Source organism: Chrysemys picta, chromosome 11 (genome assembly GCF_011386835.1).
Source record: "Chrysemys picta bellii isolate R12L10 chromosome 11, ASM1138683v2, whole genome shotgun sequence".
In the NCBI taxonomy this organism is placed as follows: Eukaryota; Metazoa; Chordata; order Testudines; family Emydidae; genus Chrysemys; species Chrysemys picta.
This window is the reverse complement of record NC_088801.1, coordinates 65759291-65779565: the sequence shown is the minus strand read 5'-3', so window position 1 is coordinate 65779565 and position 20275 is coordinate 65759291. Positions and strand designations below refer to the sequence as shown.

Below are 20275 nucleotides of genomic sequence, written 5' to 3'. Positions count from 1 at the left end.
TTTCCTTTTTTTTTTTTATACCGTCCCTCTAGCTCTTTGCCTGTCTCAATGTGTATATCTCTCGGTTTGTTTTCATTACACATACGTATTTCCCTTGTCAGTCTGTTTTCAGCTGCCTGTGTCTGAATCTCGTGTGTGTGTCTCTCTCTCTTTCTATGCCTATCTAGAGAGGAAGATTAGTGGATAAATAGAGGAGTCGGAGTGGTAGATTCAAGTTTTCTGTATTAAAACTAGTTGCTGGGGAAATATGCTTTCATCCCTCCAGATGTGTGGTTGGCCTGAGGTTCCATAGTGGGATAAGTGAGATGCCCACAGAGAGTCCAGGCAGGGAGACTGTAACCCCAGCACAGAGTAGAGCAGTGCTCTTCAGTGGGATCTCTGCTGGCCCGCAAAGTGACATGAGCAGATCCATATAATGAACAGATCAGCTATCAGCCTACAGGCTGCAGTAGTGATCACAGAAGGGTCATGTGGGTGTCCTATACCCTTCTTCTAGTTATGGGGAAATATTCATCCTTCATAATCCCCGCATAGGTCCTCAGTACCAGGGGATTTATTTAGTGTATGTACAAATGATTCCATTCAGGGTTCCTGGGTCTGCTGTGGAAACAATGGATTATGCTGCCAACTGCAAGGTCAGGTTCCACCGATCCGACTTGCCTATTATCAGTCACCTTATCAAGGGACTTGTTAAAGAAGGGGCTGGGCCTGGTGAGCAAGTTGAGGCTCAGGAGCAGTTCCCTTTCGAAAATCACTTAGCCCTGGTCTACACTGGGGGGTGGGGATGGGGTCGATCTAAGTTACGCAACTTCAGCTATGTGAATAACGTAGCTGAAGTCAACGTACTTAGACTCACTCACCGCGGTGTCTTCACTACGGTGAGTCAACTGCTGCTGCTCCCCTGTTGACTCCGGCTGCGCCGCTCGCCACGGTGGAGTACAGGAGTCGATGGGAGAGCACTTGGGGATCTATTTATCGTGTCTAGACTAGACGAGATAAATCAATCCCTGCTAGATCGATCGCTGCCCGCCAATCCAGCGGGTAGTGTAGACATACCCTTAGGGACAGATCCTGAACTTCTGCTCTGTTGAAATTGGTGTGATTACGCCAGTTTACACCAGCTGGGAATCTGTCCCTTAAACTTTATGCCCTGTATTTTTTTGCGTAGCGACAGAGAGAAAGCAAGTGGTGTGTTTTATAGAAGATGAGCCTTCTATTTTACCCGAATTTTTACTCTCACTCTCTGCGGACATGCCTGTTTTTCCCTAGAGAGGAAACTCTGAAAAGTGTGAATCTCTCCATTAGGTAATTAACTTTCAAATCAATAGCAGAGATCTGGAGACTTTAACACAAGGCTGGTAGAAAATGTAAAATGATTTTTACTTAACAAAGGAGTGTGAATGAATAAACGCATGACAATAGGAATTGTTAGACAAGGACATGGAAAGCGTTACAGGCTGATAAAGGCAGAACAATTCATTACAACAATAGTATCTTTAATTCCAGTTAATACCATGCAGCAGTGTTTGAATTATATTTTGATTTTAGTATCAGAGGGGTAGCCGTGTTAGTCTGAATCTGTAAAAAGCAACAGGACCCTCTGTTGCATTTTGATTTTACTATCAACTGTATCTTTTCATACATAAAACTAAGTAATTTTAGCTGCTTACAAAAACAAAGTGCAGCCCTATTTAAACGTAGTGTCGTGATTGAACAATGAAAAGAAAGAGATGAGGCATCTTAAGGCAGAATATATCAGGATCACCCTACACATCTGGGACATTATGGCAAGTTATGGTTGTATGGTTCCAAACCTCCTCATTAAAGCTTAGGGAAATAGTCAATTTCTTTGGTTACATTTTCAATTAAGGTTTAGTTTATAAAGGGCTAATAAATTATTAATAGATGTTTTAATCCATAGTTAATCGATTTTTTTAAGTTGTTATATAGAGGTCAAAAGATCAATAGGTTACTTATAACTATGCCTTATAACTGTGAATAGCACCTGCTACTGAGGTGCTTATAACCATCCATCACATATGCTACTCATATCAGTAACGTGCTGATAACATCCATTAATCATTTATTAACCTTTTATAAGCCATTTATAAATGGAGACTTCATGTAAAGTGAGACCGTTTTTTCTCTGAATTCTACTGCATTCTCTTCTTTCCCATTTTCTGGGTGAAAGGGGTCTCCTTAAGGCAGCTATGACAGTTGACAAGGAACTGTGGAGGAACACTGCTGTTAACTTGGGACTAGGAGGAGAACATCAGTTTTCTTCTCTTGTCATTAACAGACTTTTGTAGCTTCTTGTCATAGTAAAGTCTATCGTGATCCAAAGGAAAGCTCTTCTCAGTTATTGGGCTAGAGCAAGGTGGAAGTATCCTTAGGATTTCCCAGTCTAGTGAGCTTCTAGTTTCTGTTGGTGGCATTTTCAGTTGATAGAGCAGAAGGAGTAAGCTGTTGATAGTCGCCTCCCATGGGGTTAGCCATGCATTGGAAGAGTATGAAAATTTCCTGCCCCAGGCTCCATAGTGAAAGACATGTTGCATTAATATTGGGCAAAGGGAAATGAGTCCTAGAATCATAGAACCATAGGAAGGGATCGCAAGGGTCGTCTAGTTTAACCACCAGCCAAGATGCAGGATTCATTGTTTATAAACCATCCAAGACAAGTAGTCAGTTTTCTTCATAGGATTTGCCAGAACAAAATTACTTTACATGCTCCTCAATGACTCTGGCCTTTCAGTGTTTAGATTAAATACAAATTATGTACAATTATACAGTCCTGATTTTTGCCCCCTCACTCCTCTTTTGTGTTTCAGTGAGTGAAACCATGTCTAGTTGGCAGCCGGTTTCAAGTGGAGTGCCCCAAGGGTCGGTCCTGGGGCCGGTTTTGTTTAATATCTTTATTAATGATCTGGAGGATGGTGTGGACTGCACTCTCAGCAAGTTTGCAGATGACACTAAACTAGGAGGCGTGGTAGATACACTAGAGGGTAGGGATCGGATACAGAGGGACCTAGACAAATTAGAGGATTGGGCAGAAAAAAACCTGATGAGTTTCAACAAGGACAAGTGCAGAGTCCTGCACTTAGGACGGAAGAATCCCATGCACTGCTACAGACTAGGGACCGAATGGCTAGGTAGCAGTTCTGCTGAAAAGGACCTAGGGGTCACAGTGGACGAGAAGCTGGATATGAGTCAACAGTGTGCTCTTGTTGCCAAGAAGGCTAACGGCATTTTGGGCTGTATAAGTAGGGGCATTGCCAGCAGATCGAGGAACGTGATCGTTCCCCTTTATTCGACATTGGTGAGGCCTCATCTGGAATACTGTGTCCAGTTTTGGGCCCCACACTACAAGAAGGATGTGGAAAAATTGGAAAGAGTCCAGTGGAGGGCAACAAAAATGATTAGGGGTCTGGAGCATATGACTTATGAGGAGAGGCTGAGAGAACTGGGATTGTTTAGTCTCCAGAAGAGAAGAATGAGGGGGGATTTGATAGCAGCCTTCAACTACCTGAAGGGGGGTTCCAAAGAGGATGGAGCTCGGCTGTTCTCAGTGGTGGCAGATGACAGAACAAGGAGCAATGGTCTCAAGTTGCGGTGGGGGAAGTCCAGGTTGGATATCAGGAAAAACTATTTCACTAGGAGGGTGGTGAAACACTGGAATGCGTTACCTAGGGAGGTGGTGGAGTCTCCTTCCTTGGAGGTTTTTAAGGCCCGGCTTGACAAAGCCCTGGCTGGGATGATTTAGCTGGGAATTGGTCCTGCTTTGAGCAGGGGGTTGGACTAGATGACCTCTTGAGGTCCCTTCCAACTCTGATATTCTATGATTCTATGATTCTATGATAAACTTCATTATGTATGCAGAACACCAGTAATATTCTGGAATAGAAATGGAGCTGACATCACTAGATGTCTCCTTCAGACATTTTCATCACTAGGGGCAACGAAGGGACCACAGATTCAGGCTCCTTTGGAGGGTGCCTTTTCATGTGTCACTTAGGAAACAAAAGTAGATTGGGAAACAGATTTTTTTTTTGTTATTGCCTTTGGTAACGAATGACAATTGAGCAGATGGGCAAGGTAACCACTTACAAGGTAAATTGCTTGAGAATTTTTTTCTCTGCATCACATATTGCTGGCCAGGTTCCAGCTAATTGCTGAGCGTCAACAGTTGGTGGCACAAAGAATGCATGTGATGAATGATCAGATCCGGGCTTTTTCTCCCTCAAATAAGCCTTGATCCTGCAAGGTGCTCGCCACTGATGCTTGAGGATGCTCCACATCTTGCAAAATCAGTCTCCTAATCTGCAAAGATGAATGGAGAAAATCATAGGAAGGAAGTGTGATTCCTTACCTAACCCACCTTGCTATTAAAAAAGCAAAACCCCCCTCCCCAACCCCCCCCCCCTACCAAGGATACGTGGCAATCTTCCATGCTTTAACGTTTCTTTATTGACATGAGCCTGCAAGGAGTCTCCCAGAGATTCCGTCTACTTCTTGCAGGGTTTTGGTTTTTATAAACACAATGAGTACAATGAAAGGAATTGCCTATTTTATTCCCCAAATCTCTGATCTGAAAAAACAGTTCTTCATTGGCAGCTCACTGTGACCCTTCTAAAAATCTACTCGTCTCCATCAAGACCCTTTCTGAAATTCATTGTAGTGTGATACATAGAACTACATAAGAACAAAAGACTCTGTCTCTGAGGCCTGGTCTACACTGGGAGGGGGATCGATCTAAGTTACGCAACTTCAGCTACATGAATAACGTAGCTGAAGTCGTTGCACTTAGATCTACTTACCGCGGTGTCTTCACTATGGTAAGTCAACAGCTAACGCTCCCCCGTCGACTCCGCCTACACTTCTCGCTCCAGTGGAGTACCGGAGTTGACGCGAGAGCGTTCAGTGGTCAATTTATTGCATCTAGACTAGACGAGATAAATCGACCCCCGCTGGATCCATCGCTGCCTGTCGATCCAGCGCGTAGTGTAGACATGCCCTCAGTGGCTTCTCTGCAGGAAGGTCCCTATTTTTGGATCCGGGGACGAATTTCAAACAGCTGACGTTTGGATCGATTCTTGCAAATCCTTGTTCATATGGATACTTCTTACTCTCATGAGCACTCCAGTGGGACAACTCTTGTGAGAGAGAGTTCCAGAAATCAGATCCTTAGAGGACAACATTCTTCCCTGAGTTACACTTGTGCAAACAAACCCACTGTAGTCTTTGTAGCTGCATGAGGATAACTGAGGGCAGAATTTGGGCCAGTACTTGTTCATGTTGGGAGAGGACCAAGGTTCTTAACACTAACAACTAAAGAGCAAAACGGACAAGCCACTTTTTTTATTCCCAGTGTATTTGATATCTGACCTTCAAAAGGACTTGTGATAATTTAATTCAAAGATGTGCTGTCTACATGCTCAGATTCTCATTTTGCCTGTGTAACTGAGAGAAGAGAAAACAATGAAGCAGACACTTTGAGCTCCCAATGAGAGAAAAGAGAGCTGGCAGCCTTTCCCCTGCTCTCCTGTTAAATATATCTCTATTTAAATGCAAATTATCGTCTGACACTGCCAAACAAAGTCATGTAATAGGAAGCAGACAGACTAGTTAAAAGTTCTTTAAAAACGACTTCTGAACATGCTGAATCATGTTTATTTCCAGCATGGAAGGAGCTGGGTGAGTGAATTTTTGGTTCCATACCAAGGATCGTGTTGGTGCCAAGGAATTTGAGATGCAAAGACTTTTATTCATATGTGGAGCTTTCAAAGATGCCAGCATGCACAGAAGTGTAGGAGGATTCATTGGCTAGGGGTCACCTGTCATGAAGCCTGAAGCTACTGTTATCTCACCACAGATATTACTATGGCAATGAAAAATCCAGTGGGTACAGTAAATATAGGGTGGGAATAGAAATCAGAAAAGGAGGTGGGGATTAAGATCTCATTCTGCTTCTGGGATAGACAATTAACAAATGATCTGCTATGTATTCTAAGAGTTCAATAGCTATAGTCACAAGACTTCCATTAGCTTTCTCCCTACCATCTTCTCTAAACTCAATGTGACATTAGGTACAACCTTAAGCATAATCTGCACTGCCTTAGGAGTAACTCTGGGAGGCACTGTGCCACAGAGATACACCTGTGAGATGGCTTTCCTCACTGGCTTCCCCCTTATTCCTGTACCAGCAGCAAATTTCAACACTCCCTGCATTGGCTCAGATGCATTGGTTAACAAGTGTGGATGTTGTATGTGGAATCAAGACTTAGCCCTCCTGCTCTGTGGGAGTGAGAATAAGTAGGTTTACAATATCCGCTGTGTTCGATATGCAGGATCCAATATCCTAGGGGCATAAGGCAGGTTCTTAATACTCCTTATTCAGTTGGATGGGCCTATGGACCTATTCACAATCGAGCCCTGCCTGAGAGTCTCTTCTGTTAAAAGTTTCCCACGTTTGCTGTTCACCTCAGCCTCTTTTCTAATTTCCAGTGTTATAAATCAATTTAGATTTATTAGCTTTCTGCACAGGACTCCAGTAGCCTCTTACTAATAATTATCGTTATTACTGATTAAAGTTGCATTATTCATGCCAGATGGAGTCCCCATCCTGTCAGCCAGAATGAGTTTGCATTAGGTAGTTATAATGTGTTTGTGATCTAAATAAACAGATGGCAGAAACTGACAGGAAATTATATGCTGCTGATGTCAGCAACAATGCTTTCCAGGCATAATTGCTTTAAATGAACTTCAGTCCAGCAAAGAACTGTTACTTTCAACAAGGTAGTTGGCACACACAGTGTAATTACTGTACAATATAATCAATTGTGCCATCAAGACTGTATACATGTCAGAGTGGTGAAAGTGGGTTTCAAGAACATAATCCTTATGACCTTCTGACTTCATGTGAATAAAATACCATATCTTCGCCCAAGCTCTGTTAGCCAAGTAAATAACACTTTTTCTTTGGGGCTAGAACTTCAGGGTTCAGAGTGTTAGCACAGGGATGTGGTCATATTTGATCTGTCAACATTCCCAAAGTTTGTGTATAGAGAAGAGTATTACAAGTTAGTGCTATTAACACATTCATGGAAAGGCTCCCATTCACTTTAATGGGCTTCTGGATCAAGCTCTAAATGGAAGCTTGCTTAATAGATTTTCTGAGCTATATTTTATGAAGAATGAAAGAGTCCTCAAAAATGAGGATAGGTTGCTTTTGGGGAGTAAAAAAGCCCAACCTATTTAGCTAATAAAACTGTCCATATCTTTTAACAATGATTTGGCCACATTTCTTTATTAGTCACTCGGTTGCTTTCCTTTTTCCCCAGAAGTTTGCTTGCTTGTTCATTTGTATTGACGTTTATTTTCTATTATGGGGTTCAGATGTTTTTGTGTACCATTTCTAGCAGCGGCATCCACCAGTAATGTGTGGTTGGGTGGATCCAGCATAGATCATTAAGTTCACTGCTTGGGATAGTTAACGGTGAAAATATACTTAGATGTTCCCAGTCTGGTTTTCTCCTCTGTACAGCAGCATCTGTTCTCAAGATCCACAAATTCAATGTATATATTTAAGAAGAGGTAGTAGAGTTAGGAAATTAAGCACCAGTGTCATGTGCCTCAGCCTCATCCATGTTTCACACATAGGGCTGGCTACTTAACTTGACTCTGTTTTGCCAACCCCAGTAAGGCATATAAATCCTCATATCACAACAGTAGTGCCTCCCTTGAAGAGGGAATCAATAGAGGCCCAAGATTGAAGCTGTTTCTAACTGATCTCTATTTGTTTTCACCCTGCAGGTGGACGATGCCACAAGTCCTGCACAGGCCGATGTTGGGGACCCACAGAAAACCACTGCCAGAGCTGTAAGTATGTGAGGACAGGGAAAGAAAGGCGTGGGAAGAACCGTAAAAGGGATTCTACGGTTTCCATTTTAAAGGGATATTGTCATGGTCTTCTAAAAATAGTTTTAGCTTTTTCACTTGTATAAAAGCCTCTTTGTGCTTTCCCATCTAGCAATTTTTTTTTTCTGTGCTTCTAATGAAGCTTAAGCCAACAGGCTGCTTCTCTTCTCCGTTTGTGTCCCAATGTAGGGCATTGCTCTGCGGAGTATTAACTGCTACTTCAGAATGCATTGGAGCAAACACAATAACAAGAATCCAAAACTATGGACTTGATCCTGAAATCCTTAGTGAGGGCCCTGTCCTGCAAGAAGCTGAATTGGCTCTAAAATCCTATTAATTTCAATGGGAATTTGAGGATATTTGTCCGCTTGCAGGATTATGCTCTTGATAAGGATCTCAGGATGTGGTCCATTGTATGTAGGTCCTACTTAGATGGCCAATTATGGAGATTGTTTAAAAGAAGTTCTTTCCAATTAACTGCTAGATTGTTTAGAATGTCTATCTGTCATCGTGTGTCTGGAAAATGTGACAATGGCGATGAGTGAATTTGTTTATATAAAATAATAACCATCTGGACAGAGAGTCTTTTCTTACAGTATTTCCAAACTGACTAGACAGATATCATGGGCCAAGAAGCCAGGCAGCCCCAACATCAGCAAAATGTAAAAGGAGAAACAACTAAGAGTGAACACCAGCCGTGGCCAGGGGCAACAGAGTCTTCCTAATAGTTGGGGATGCCACGAGGCCCTGCCCCCTCCGTGACTCCACCCCCGCCCCTCTTTCCCCCCGAGGCCAAGCCAGAAGCTAGAGCTAGGCTGTGGAGCCCGGGCCCCTCCACCTCCCTGCGGCACGGGGCCGGAGAGCAACCCCCGGCCCATGTCCCTGGCCTCAGGGCCGGTGGAGGGTCCACCACTACGCACAGATGCCTGCATGGCTCTTACCATGGCCCGGCTGCGGCTCTTTGGCCCCACAGGCACCTTCCTCATGCCAGGCCAGAAACCAGAGCCGGGACCGGGTAACAGCCGCGTGGGCACTTGTGGGGAGCCACAGACCCTCCACCTGCCCTGGGTAGGTGGACATGGACACGGGCCCGGGGCTGCTTTTGGGGTCCCCCCACCCCGAGCAGGTGCAGGGTCCGCAGCGCCCCACAGCTGCCTGGGCTCCTCATAGGGTTTCCAACTATGACTGAAGCTATTCCCGGAGATATTTCCCCCACTCCCCAACATGACATACTGTAATTTTCTTTAAATAGCCTATTAAAATCTCCTGGATTGCTTTCAATGGTCACCGGGAGTTCAATGCTGATTCCGGGAGACTCCAGGCCAATCCTGGAGGGTTGGCAACCCTAGCTCCTTGGTCCACTCTTACCTGGGCCAGGTTCCAGCTTCCAGCCTGGTTGGGGGAGAAGGGTGGGGAGAGGGCTTCAGGGGAAAAGGAAGGGCCGGAGGGCCGGGTCTGTGGCAAAAAGTGGGACTTTCAAAAATGGGAAGGCCTTGGCCCTGTAGCCTCCCCTGGCAGTGGTTACTTAAGACCTAGCAAAAAATGATAACCTATTGTTTCTTTCCACACTCCCCACAAGGAATATCTTTGTTTGGATGTGTGGAGCAATCCTTAGATGTTTTATTTATATATTTATTTTTACTTTGCATTTAAAATTGTATGTGCTCATTGGGTTCCCTCTTCCTAGGAAGTCAACTTTTTCCATACATTTCCACAAGTGAGCCTCTCTTCTATGGTTCCATTTGTTCTCTGGAGCCAAAGGCATTAGATATGAGCAAAGGACTTGCAAAAATAACCTACCAAAACACACATGCACATGATCCCTGATTCTATCATCAACAGTCCAATAGTATCCACCTCTGCTTAACTGGATTCATTAGAAATATCACTACTACTTGCACACATTTGGGACTACCTTCATGCAAGAGGTTATAAAAAATTGGAAAATGCAAATTGTTTTCCAGGAGAATTTTACAAGAGAAACAAAACTAGTGTTCCAAGATTATTCTAACATTGTCTACAATGAAGAAAGGGCCCAAATGACTACTGTTGAATGCTGTCCCGTGTGCTGTGCACTCCACAATACTGCACCAAGATTTGATGTCACTCAGAAACATCTGGATCCAGATGTTTGTGGGTCTCAGATGACTTCTAACTCCACTGACTTCAGGTTCCTAGACTTTTCTGTCTGTCTGTGTCCACTGCACTGCGAAGAATCATATTGTCTACCATCAACCATAGGGATTCACCTCTCACATTGCCACACACACAAGGCATGCATGCAGTAGCTGGTATCTCCATACTGGTTACTTGCTTCAGGTTAAGAAATGCCGTTGTTGACCCCACTGTCATGGTTCATAATGGTGAAGGCTCTCTAATCACTCTGCCAACATTTACTTCTTTCCCACAAATGCACAAGCAAAGTCTTCCACTTCAGATGGAATTTGACCTATGTCAATAAATGTGTTTTTGGCCAGGCCAGTTTAGGGGAATCATTGAATAATGCACCAGGTACAATGGTATTAGAAAGAGCTTCATCTTTGCTCTGACCCATGGATCATGCTGGAACCCCTCTTTCATTTTCTGACAGCCTTTATGATTGCAACTGAAGAAGTTAGTGCTGAAAAAAACTTAAATCAGTTTCCCACTCAACCACCTGGTGGAAAAGTGGACCTTAGCCAGTCAGGCACTGTTATGCATCCAAGCAAGTTTCTTTCTCTATCCTACATAGGACTGTTTGTCTATCAAATGTATTAGTACCCTAATAGCCTGGATAAAAATCCAGTTTGAATGTTTGGTTGTTCACCCATCACTAACCTCAAAACAGATTACTATAATTCCATTGTAGCTCCAACCTTAGGTCCTGATCCCTGCAAGCAAATGCGCTAACTCTGCATAGTGTGGGGTCCTATTAATTTCAATAGGATTTGATGTGGCTGCAGAAGTTCGTGTTGCAGGATGCCGGCCCTAGAACTCAACTACTAGGCAGAACTGCTTTGAGATAAGTAAATTGATTTGGTGGATTAATGTAGTAATGCCAGGAAGGGAGAAATGTATCTGCAACGTTGCTCTGAAGTTGAAAGCTTAGCAGAGCTATACAGTAGGTTTACTATTTGGAGAGACAACCATCTCTCTCTTTACAAGGACTGAGCAAACATATCTGAACACTAGGGACAGGCCAAGGCATAAAAGTGGCTACCAAAATAATACACAATGAAAAAGGGAAAGTTATCTAGGCTCCAGAAAGATCTAATTTGAAATAGCAAGTGTAGGCACTTTTATCTTTAAGCACGTACCAGGATAGCTTCCTGCAGTGTCTGATTATCGGGGACTGCAGTTGTTTTATCTTTCACACTTCTCTATCCCCTATGACCTAATGTGATCATTGGTAAGCACTTGTTTTCAAAGGGAAATATTGTTGCATATTAAACTGGCAATGGGGACTTTTCAAAAACCTTTTATGCATTTTACACTAATATGGGCATTTATTGCTTGGGTTTTGCTTAGTCATAGAAATACCCAAGTAGGGACCCAAATTAAACACCAGAATACAACCAACACCACACTGTTATTACTTTGATCTCTGCTTTAAAAAAGCACTTGAATTTTCAGTCTGATAGACGTTATTTCTGGAGGCCACTCATCCCATTCCCAGTTTGTCTCACACATATTTTATGTACCCTAAGTTAGTATATTTGAGAATAGCCATCTTTCAGATATATGCAGGAAGATGCTTCAAAAAGCATAACAGCTCCAAATTAAATATTTTGTTCCTGGAAACAGAACTCAAGGAGCGCATATCTGCATTTTAATAATTTCATTTTTTTTATTGAGTCGCTAAAGCAAAAACTCTAATGAGCCCTCCTCCCAAGTTAAGATTTAGATTATTTTCCCAAAAAAGGGATAAAACAAAAAGATCTTAATCCTTGTCTTTCATTTCAAATTACACCAGGGGAAAAAGCAACAGGATAGTTTTGTTCTTGCATGAATATCATCCACCTAGTCTATTTCTTGCCTTGCCTTCCAGCTGTTTAGATCTCTATCTTTAAGTCTCTGGTACACCACCTGTATCTATATAAATGTAACATGTCCATTTACCTGTTTAAGAGGACAATTAATAGGCAATTATAGATAAACTGTTTTCATTAATAGGTAAAGAAGGGATAATTTCCAGATGCTGTATTGTGCAATTAATTGATTTTCTTAACACTGAAAATATTAGTAGATATTAGCAACAAACATTTTCAAAGTAGCTATGGATTCTGGGTGCTTCAGTTTCAGGGGAGCCAATGTAGCATAGCAAGTCTGATTTTCAATAAGCACTGAGCCCCCATCAAACTAAAAAAACCCAAAACCCTTTATAGTGAGACACCCCAAAATCTGTGCATTCAAAAATCACTACTCGCTTTTGAAAGTCTTTCCTTATTTTTAATGTCCTATCTATTCTTGATGTCTGTGTTGTATTCTTCCCACATGAAAGGAAATTGGAACTCCTGTAGACTGAATACATTATTTTATGAGCTATGTGGGTCAGGATGACACTGTCCCTTTAAGAAGGAGTAGAGCCAGGTCAGCTGATCCCACCTGAGCTTAAAAGAGGGCACCTGCAGTTAATAGGGAGAGACCCATTGAGGTGAGACTGAGAGACCATCAAGAAAGGAGAAAGTGCGTGGACATGGGGCTATGATTGCCTGCTCCCTGGAAATAGGGAGCCCTGGAGAAACTAGGACTGCCAGAGTTCCCTGGGAGGGAAGACAAAAGGAACCTGAGGACTCTAGGGGGAAAAGCCCGTGGAAGCTGTAGCCCAGGATGAGTTGAGGAACTGTGTTTTTGTTGATTTGACTCAAGTTTGGACAATAAAACTGTATAAAAGAGTTTGTGGGAGTGGCAGAGAGTCCTTAGCATGTTGAGGAGAAGCCCTGCCTTGTCCCAGAGAGAGGAACAACCTTAAGCTAAATACAGTTTGAACCTACAGAACACAAAGGAGGCAAATAGGCTTTAAATCAACACACAATATAAACATGCCTGTAAAGGGGGGTGTGTGGATGTGTGTGAATAGGTGTTTGTCCCAGGCGTAATTGTATTTACTGTCTTTGTGCAACAAATATGGTTTGGAAAAAGAAGGTGCCTGATGCAGTAAATAGCCACATAGTGCAGCGAAAATCAAGCAGGAGCTGGTGGGGAGAGAGGGAAAGAGCTGAAGCAGCAGTCTAGATCAATCAGAGTAACATAGCGCTTTTGCTAGGAGCCAGCATCTTTAATTAAAATCCTTGTATTTCACTAATAACTTTGCATGTTCATGAGGCTTTCTTATTGATTTTGGTTACTTCCCATTTTCTCTCCTTCACAGGTTTACAGTTCCCTGACATAATGTAAAATTAAGGGAAACATTAAGATAGACTGATTAATTACATATATTTGTGAAACAAAGCAACATCCTGCCTTCCCCCTTAATATGAGTCTCAACCAATTTTATTGTCATTTATTTATCATTTGTGTTACAATAATGCCTACAAGTGTCAGTCATGGACCAGGACCCCATTGTGCTAGGTGCTGTACAAACAGAGAACAAAGAGACAGTCCCTGCCCCAAAGAGCTTACAGTCCAAGAATAAGGCAAGAGACAACAGGTGAATATGCACAGAGGCGGTGTAGTATAAGACAACAATGAGACACTATTGGTCAGAATGCTAGGCTGTGGTCTAAAAGCAACTGACAAGTAGCCTCCCGCTCAAATCTTAATCCATTTGCATGTGTTGGGCACACATTTGGTGTTATCCCTATTACTTTGCAAACTGGGTCTCGATCTTGCAGTTAGTTCTATACGGGTGGATCCTTTGCTCAGCATAGACAAGTCTGCCTTAGAGGATCTGACTACAGGATTGGGGCCTGGATCATTATTAGCAAGACTCTCCTCTCAGTTTCACTGGTGCAGCTTGGAGGCGTATTTGGGCCTATTCTCAGCAGAGTGGCCGAGTGTCTGGCAGCTCATGTGATGCTTCTGCAATTGACAGCCTGGTTGTGCCTGCCGGCAGTTCATCCTCCATCTCAGGTATGTGGCTGAACTGCTGGTGGGAGCCGTAGTTGCAGCCTTTGGGTTGCACCTGTGACATCAGGCACCTCCTGTCCCACTGCTGCCCAGCGGCAAGGAGCAGCCTGAGGTGGCAGCATCTTGGGGAATGAGAGTCAGCAGCAGGACAAGGGGAGTGGTCTAATGTTGATGCCAGGCTCTGTGATGCTTCCGGGACGTACCTTGGGTTGTGAGCAGGGCTGGCTTTAGGCCGATTCCCCCGAATCGGGCCCCACGCCTAAGAAGGCCCCGCGCCCTAAAGAAGAGCGCCTAACTTAGGTGCGTTTTTAATTTTTTTACTCACCCGGCGGCGGCCTGGGTCTTCGGCAACACGGTGGCGGTGGGTCCGTCGCTCGCTCCGGGTCTTTGGCGGCATTTTGGCAGCGGGTCCTTCAGTGGACGGAGCAAGTGAAGGACCTGCCACCGAAGACCCGGACCGCCGCCGGGTATTCAAGTCGGGCCCCACACTTCCTAAAGCCAGCCCTGTCTCCTGCATTAAAGAAACCTGTGTCTGGCCTTTTCTGGTTACCAGCGCCATGTCACAAACCTAGAGGACACACACACACACACGACTCCTTACATATTTTCTGTATGTATATGATTATATGGACCAGTATGACACAGGCTTTCATTAGAGATCTTACATGACACTCTTTGGTGAACTAGTATGTAGATATCAGACCCATGGGATCCCTGTAGCCCTGATGTACCTCTGTGCCCTCAGCCAGCTGGCACCAAGAGGTCCCTGGGTCACAGGCACATGCCCTGTCTCTCTCGCACACTCACTCACTCACTCCACACAGCTGCAGCAGGTTCCCCCAAGGAAAAATTGCACGCAGCCACCCATATGCCCTTAGCAGCAGCATCCTTCACCCCTTGACCCCTTCCAAAGTTGATGCCATTAAAATTATCTGGAAATTCCTCTTTAGAGCTGGACATTCTAACAGTTCTCATGCACATGTAATGTGCATACCACAGGATTAAAAAGTATAGATCATGACCTTTGTGTAGCATGAAATGTAGGCATGTTGACTTTCTTGGTAAAAGTAACAGAGCTGATCAGAAAAACTTTGCTAGAACCATACTCAGTAGTCAGTCAGAACTTTTCGGTTAATCCAAAACAGTTTTGGAGGGAAATGTAAATCTCTGAGAATTTCATAATCTGTATTCCTATTTGGAACAAAGCCAAATGTTGAAATCTCAAAATCCTGCATGAAACAGAATTTCCATCCTCTGTACAGGTCTAGTAACAATTTAAAAAGTCAAACCAAACAAGGTTAGTGCAGGTTTTGCAAACAGTGCTATAAATTGTCAGTTATCAGGAACTGAGAATGTTTTCCAACATGAAAAGCATGACAGAGGACAGATTCAACACATGCCTCACCTTAAACACCTGGGTAATCCTTCTGAAGTCAGTGTGCTTATGTACCTTGCTGAACTGGGGCCAGAATCCTCTAGATCGGTGTGTGTGGTCACTGTATGTTTGATGAGTTAACATGCTGAGGAACTACAGTCTCTTAAGAAGCTGTGGGATTTATACAAAAGCAATATCTGTATCTTCCTAAATAGCACATGCCTTAGAAGGCTGGGGTCATGTTCCATTGCCCTGATCTGGAGAAGTTTTTGCTTGCTATATAGCACTCCAAAAATGACTTATCCTGTAGCATTGGGAAGTGCTGAACAGGTGTTAGTGCTCTTCTCACCTCCCATGCTGCTGGTCTCTTTTTGTTGGACCTGCCTTTCCCCAGCACTATTCAAATGATGCTCCCCGTGGGACCCCTGACAGCCATAGGCTGGAGGAAATAGCTGTGTGTAGCCCATAGGGTATGTCTGCACTTGGAGTAGCGATGTAATTCTCAGCTCGACGAGACATACTCGCGCTAGCTTGCATTGAGTATCATGCTAAAAATAGAGTGTAGCTGTGGCAGGGCCAATGGTGGGAGGGTCTCGCCACCCCGGGTGTGGGCCTAGGGTCTCTAATGGGAATCACACTCCAGCTCCAAATGTAGACATACCCGTAGAGGGACAGAGTATAGGTCTTGGCCAGCTAAAATTAGCTGCTCGTGGGTTGGGAAAAGGGGAAGTGTCCTTTCCTTCACCTCCCCTCAGTCCCAAAGAGAGTGGTGTGTGTGTGTGGGGGGGGGGGGGAGAGATGGACATCTGTACTTTCAGAGAGGGCTCTCCTAGCCTTCTGCTCCTGTCAGGATCCTCCCCCACAAAGTGGTGCACTCTCTCCATTCTTTGATCACTGTTTTGGGAGAAGAGGAATTCTTGGCCCCTCTCTTTCTGGTAAGCTGTGCAGTTGAGCTGCCAGAAATACGTCTTTATCTTTAGGCCACTTGGCCCTTTTAAATTCCTCCTTGGCTGAGTGTCAGGAAGGTCCCCTTAGATAGGAGGCAGTACCCACAGCAGCCTCTCTAGCTGCGTAGCCATAATGGAGAAGGTTTATGTGGCCCATTTCCAAATAAGGAAGCTCTGCGTTTCCATTCATATAATTTCCTGCCCATAGTTTAGTTAGGGAGCACCAGGGTTTGCAACTGTCCGATGAAAGACCAGGGTAAAAGTAAAACAAAAGCCCATCAAAATTTGCCCTCTACTGAGGAGATGGGGTTCATAGTGTGGAGAGGAAACCAGAGTTAGTGCTGATTGGCTCGCCGTTAACTCAGGAATTGTACTTACTGTTGAGCGGTGGTGTAGAGTTTTTTCACTGACCCTTCCCAAACTGCAGAGTCCACATGGCATTAAGCAAAGGGTGGGGGACAATAGAGCAGAGGCAGCGCATCTCCTGCTGAACATTCCATCACACCTAGACCAGCCAATTGATCAAAATGGGTCAGTACTTCCGTGAGAGCGTCTCAGAGAAAGTCAACTTTCGTAGTGTTAACAAATACAGCCAGTCATTTGTAATGTGATTTTTGATATAATTCCCACGTCAATTGATTTTACGATGCTGTGATTATTAGCCTAGCTTCCTGAGGCCACGGTAAATAGATTGCTTCACCGTATAATTCAGTTGATTATGTCAATCATGTTAATTTTCTACCTGCAGCTCGTTTCAGCCAAATCTTTGAGTTTTATAAAAAAAGGTTACATTGTTATGGAGAGAGCACAAGGAACTTTTTTAAACAGCATTTCTATAGTTAAAGGTTATAATGTGTTATCATATGCTCCTCTTTTTCCCAGTTTTAATATTTTAAATTGCATCAGCCTGAAATTTGGCTCCCAAACTCTCAGCTGTAATGCAATTTGCTTTTTTTTGTTTTGTTTAATACAAAATAGCAGTAAATCCTTAGAGCTTCAAAAAAAATATTTCTGAGAACTACTTAGATCTGCTTTCCAAGGCTTTTCAATCCAGTCTCAACAACAACAAAACTGGGCTATTTTTTTTAAAGTATAATTTTACATAATACAGATCCAATTAAAAATGGGCCCTAAATTGCAGAGCCATCCCATGGTCCAACAATAAGAGACTTATTTCCATTACTTTCTAAGGCACCATTTCCTAATGCTGGCTTCCTGCTGCTCTCTCTGTCTCTCGCTCTCTTTCTCTTGAGTTAGTTCATTGGCGCCACTAATAATTCCTTGTGTTCTATAGTTTGTGACTTTTAAAAATAACAGCTTGGGATTTTCAGAGCATGTAGACAGAATCACTTTATGTAGCATTATTGCTAACCCCGAGTGTTAAAAATCACAAGTCAATCTACAAAAAATTATGAGACAGATTTTTTTGTTAAATAATAAATTTTAGGTTCTTTTTATTTTTCTTCTGGTTTGAGGACCTTCTAGGGGTCAACGTTTTCAAGCTTTTTTTCTGCAACCCTGAGGGCTAGAATTGAACTTAATAGCAGAATGTCAGGGTGTTTTTTTTTAATCACCTTGCTTTAAAAAAGAATAATCACCAAATCTTGCAAAACTGATGGTAACATCATGAGAGTTAGCAATGCTGATATGGGTAGAGTTTACCATGATGGATTGACAAGAACAAGCACATGTGAATAAGTGGATATGAACGGTGTTAAGAGGGCTAACATTTTTAAAAATGCAAAGTGACTTAGGACCCTACATCTCATTTTCAAAAGTGATTTAGGCACTTAGGGCCAGATTTTCCAAAGTATTTAGGTACCTTATGGTATTGTCAAAGAGCCTAAGCAGTTCAGGCACCTTTCCTGCTTAGGTGCTTTTGAAAATTCCACTAGGTGCCTAACTATCTTGGAAAATCTGGTCCTTATAGGTTAAATCTTGTTCACTTTCAATGAGACTTAAGATCCTAAATGTCTAAGGGCCAGATTTTTAAAGATAGTTAGGTGTCTAAAGATGCAGATAGGCACCGAGTGGGATTTTGAAAAGGGGCTTAACTCATATTGAAATCAATAGACTAGGTGCCTAGGCACTTTTAAAATACCCACTAGGTGCCTATTTGCATTTTAGATGCCCTCATAGTTTTAAAAATCTGGCCCTAATTCACTTTTGAAAACAGGACTTTAGGCTCCTAAGTTATTAGGTGCTTTTGAAAATTTTACCCACAGGGCTTTGTTAAAAACATTTAGAGAAGAAGAAGTTGACCCAAATGAAATGGGGAAAAAAGATTTAAACTTTTTCTGGGATAAACTAGGGTACAATTATGATTATTTTTAAAAATAATGAAAAATAAAATTTAGATGCATAATTGTTATGTACTTACAGTTTTACCAAGAAGCCAGTGGTTTGGTGGTAGCTGGACGCTCGCACAATAATGGGGTTAAGAGAAGTATTGAGAAGCAGCTAAAACCAATTATTCTCTATACCCCCTTATAGTGCTTTTTAAACTTTAAATTCCCCTCAGTAATTTGTAAACACACTCTCCCTGCGCCCAGACAATCTCACTTCCTGGGGGTGGGGAAAGGGGTTCTCTAGGGAACTCCTTAGGAGCCAAGCAGCAGCTGGCTCCTATAAGTAGAAATACCTACCTCTTTCTGAAGCAAGATTTCCCACCTGGGAGGCAATGAGGCAGCAGGAGCAGCAGTACAGTCACATTGCTGTAAGCCTCACTTTCTGGCTTAGCCTCCAGTGCTGTGCAGGCTTGTTTTAAAGTTCTATTTCTTTAGTTTTCTTTTTTCTTTTGCTTTGGTTTTGAACATAGATATCACAGAATACACGATTCTCCTTGCTGATCTGGCTGATTTGTTCCTCATTCACTTTAATTTTTCTACGTGTTTCGGGGATGCAAAATGACAACACAAACCCTACGAAATATTGATCACTCATATTTATGGATGGCTACAAAATTTGGATCAGGATTTTGAACTTTGTCATCCAGTGACTGCTACTGTTCACATTTCAGGTTCTGTTCAGCGCATTCTGATGGAGAACTTCCATAGCTTTAAATTCAAACCTAGATCTAGATACAGATCCCATTGCTCCCTTAAATTCTTGCAATTCTCTGAGTGGCTCTCCATATTGCCATTTATGGGTACTGCGCCTCCTTGTGGTGTCTCACAGGAAAAACATCTTCCGGCAGGGTCAATTAGCGCACTCCCGCACCCCTCGCGCCCCTCCCCTCAGCATCACAGCGCACTCAGAGCAAGACTATACAGTGGGTGGTGCTCCTTCCCACCAACTTCCCCTGCCAGCCTGGATGGATGTGAACTCTCCTCAGAGTCGCAGTGTCTTACTGCTAGAAATAGTCTGTGTTAGCTTCTTTTGTTTGGTTAGTGAATTAGGGTTTCTATGGAGTCCAGGTGATCGAGGAACTGAAGAAACAGAAACAGCCAGGATTCAAGAAGCGGGCTTCCTGCCCAGCTGTCTGCCCAGCATCCGATGAACATGCAGTGCCTCAAGTGCCTGGGAGAAGGAGACTCGCCTTCTGGGTGTTGGATTTTCTGAATCTTTAATCCCAGAGCACGCCAGGATAGGAACTCACTTGCAACTCCTTTTCCTAAAGGAAGCCCTTGAGGCTAGATCTTTTGGACCTGATCAAGACACAGATCCTAGGTCAAACAGAGCAGTCTCTGTTCCTGTGGCTACCAGCAGCTCCAAGCAACTGGAGGTCTTCAAGTCCTGGTGGGGTCCGACTCGGTGCCTGCGGCTCCCTCAATCAAGCCTCTAAGGCTACAGATGTCCGAACCGAGGGCCATGTGGTCGGCTCCATCGGCCCCTGTTCTGTAAGAGAGGTTGAGAGAGTTCGGCCACCCTCACCATTGCCATACCTTGTGCTTCCCAACTAAGCGACCCCAATGGAAACCTTGCATCTGCGGGACCAGGGCTAGTTCTGACTTCAGCTTTCGCATCCAAGAAGATGCAATTGCTCAGTGTG

At 43.4% G+C, this 20275-nt stretch overlaps 1 protein-coding gene across 9 annotated transcripts in view; it reads left to right on the top strand.

Annotated features, from left to right (window-relative positions):
* The window catches only part of ERBB4 (erb-b2 receptor tyrosine kinase 4), a 986993-nt gene that overhangs the window by 699330 nt on the left and 267388 nt on the right, over window positions 1–20275 (top strand). For 8 of the 9 annotated variants that reach the window (XM_005279678.5, XM_005279676.4, XM_005279680.5 and 5 more), the window contains exon 5: window positions 7810–7875. In XM_005279678.5, the coding sequence (XP_005279735.2) occupies window positions 7810–7875 (66 nt within the window). Of the gene's footprint in view, window positions 1–7809; window positions 7876–20275 lie in introns of those variants that run through there. The other variant, XM_024109251.3, reaches the window with a different exon arrangement.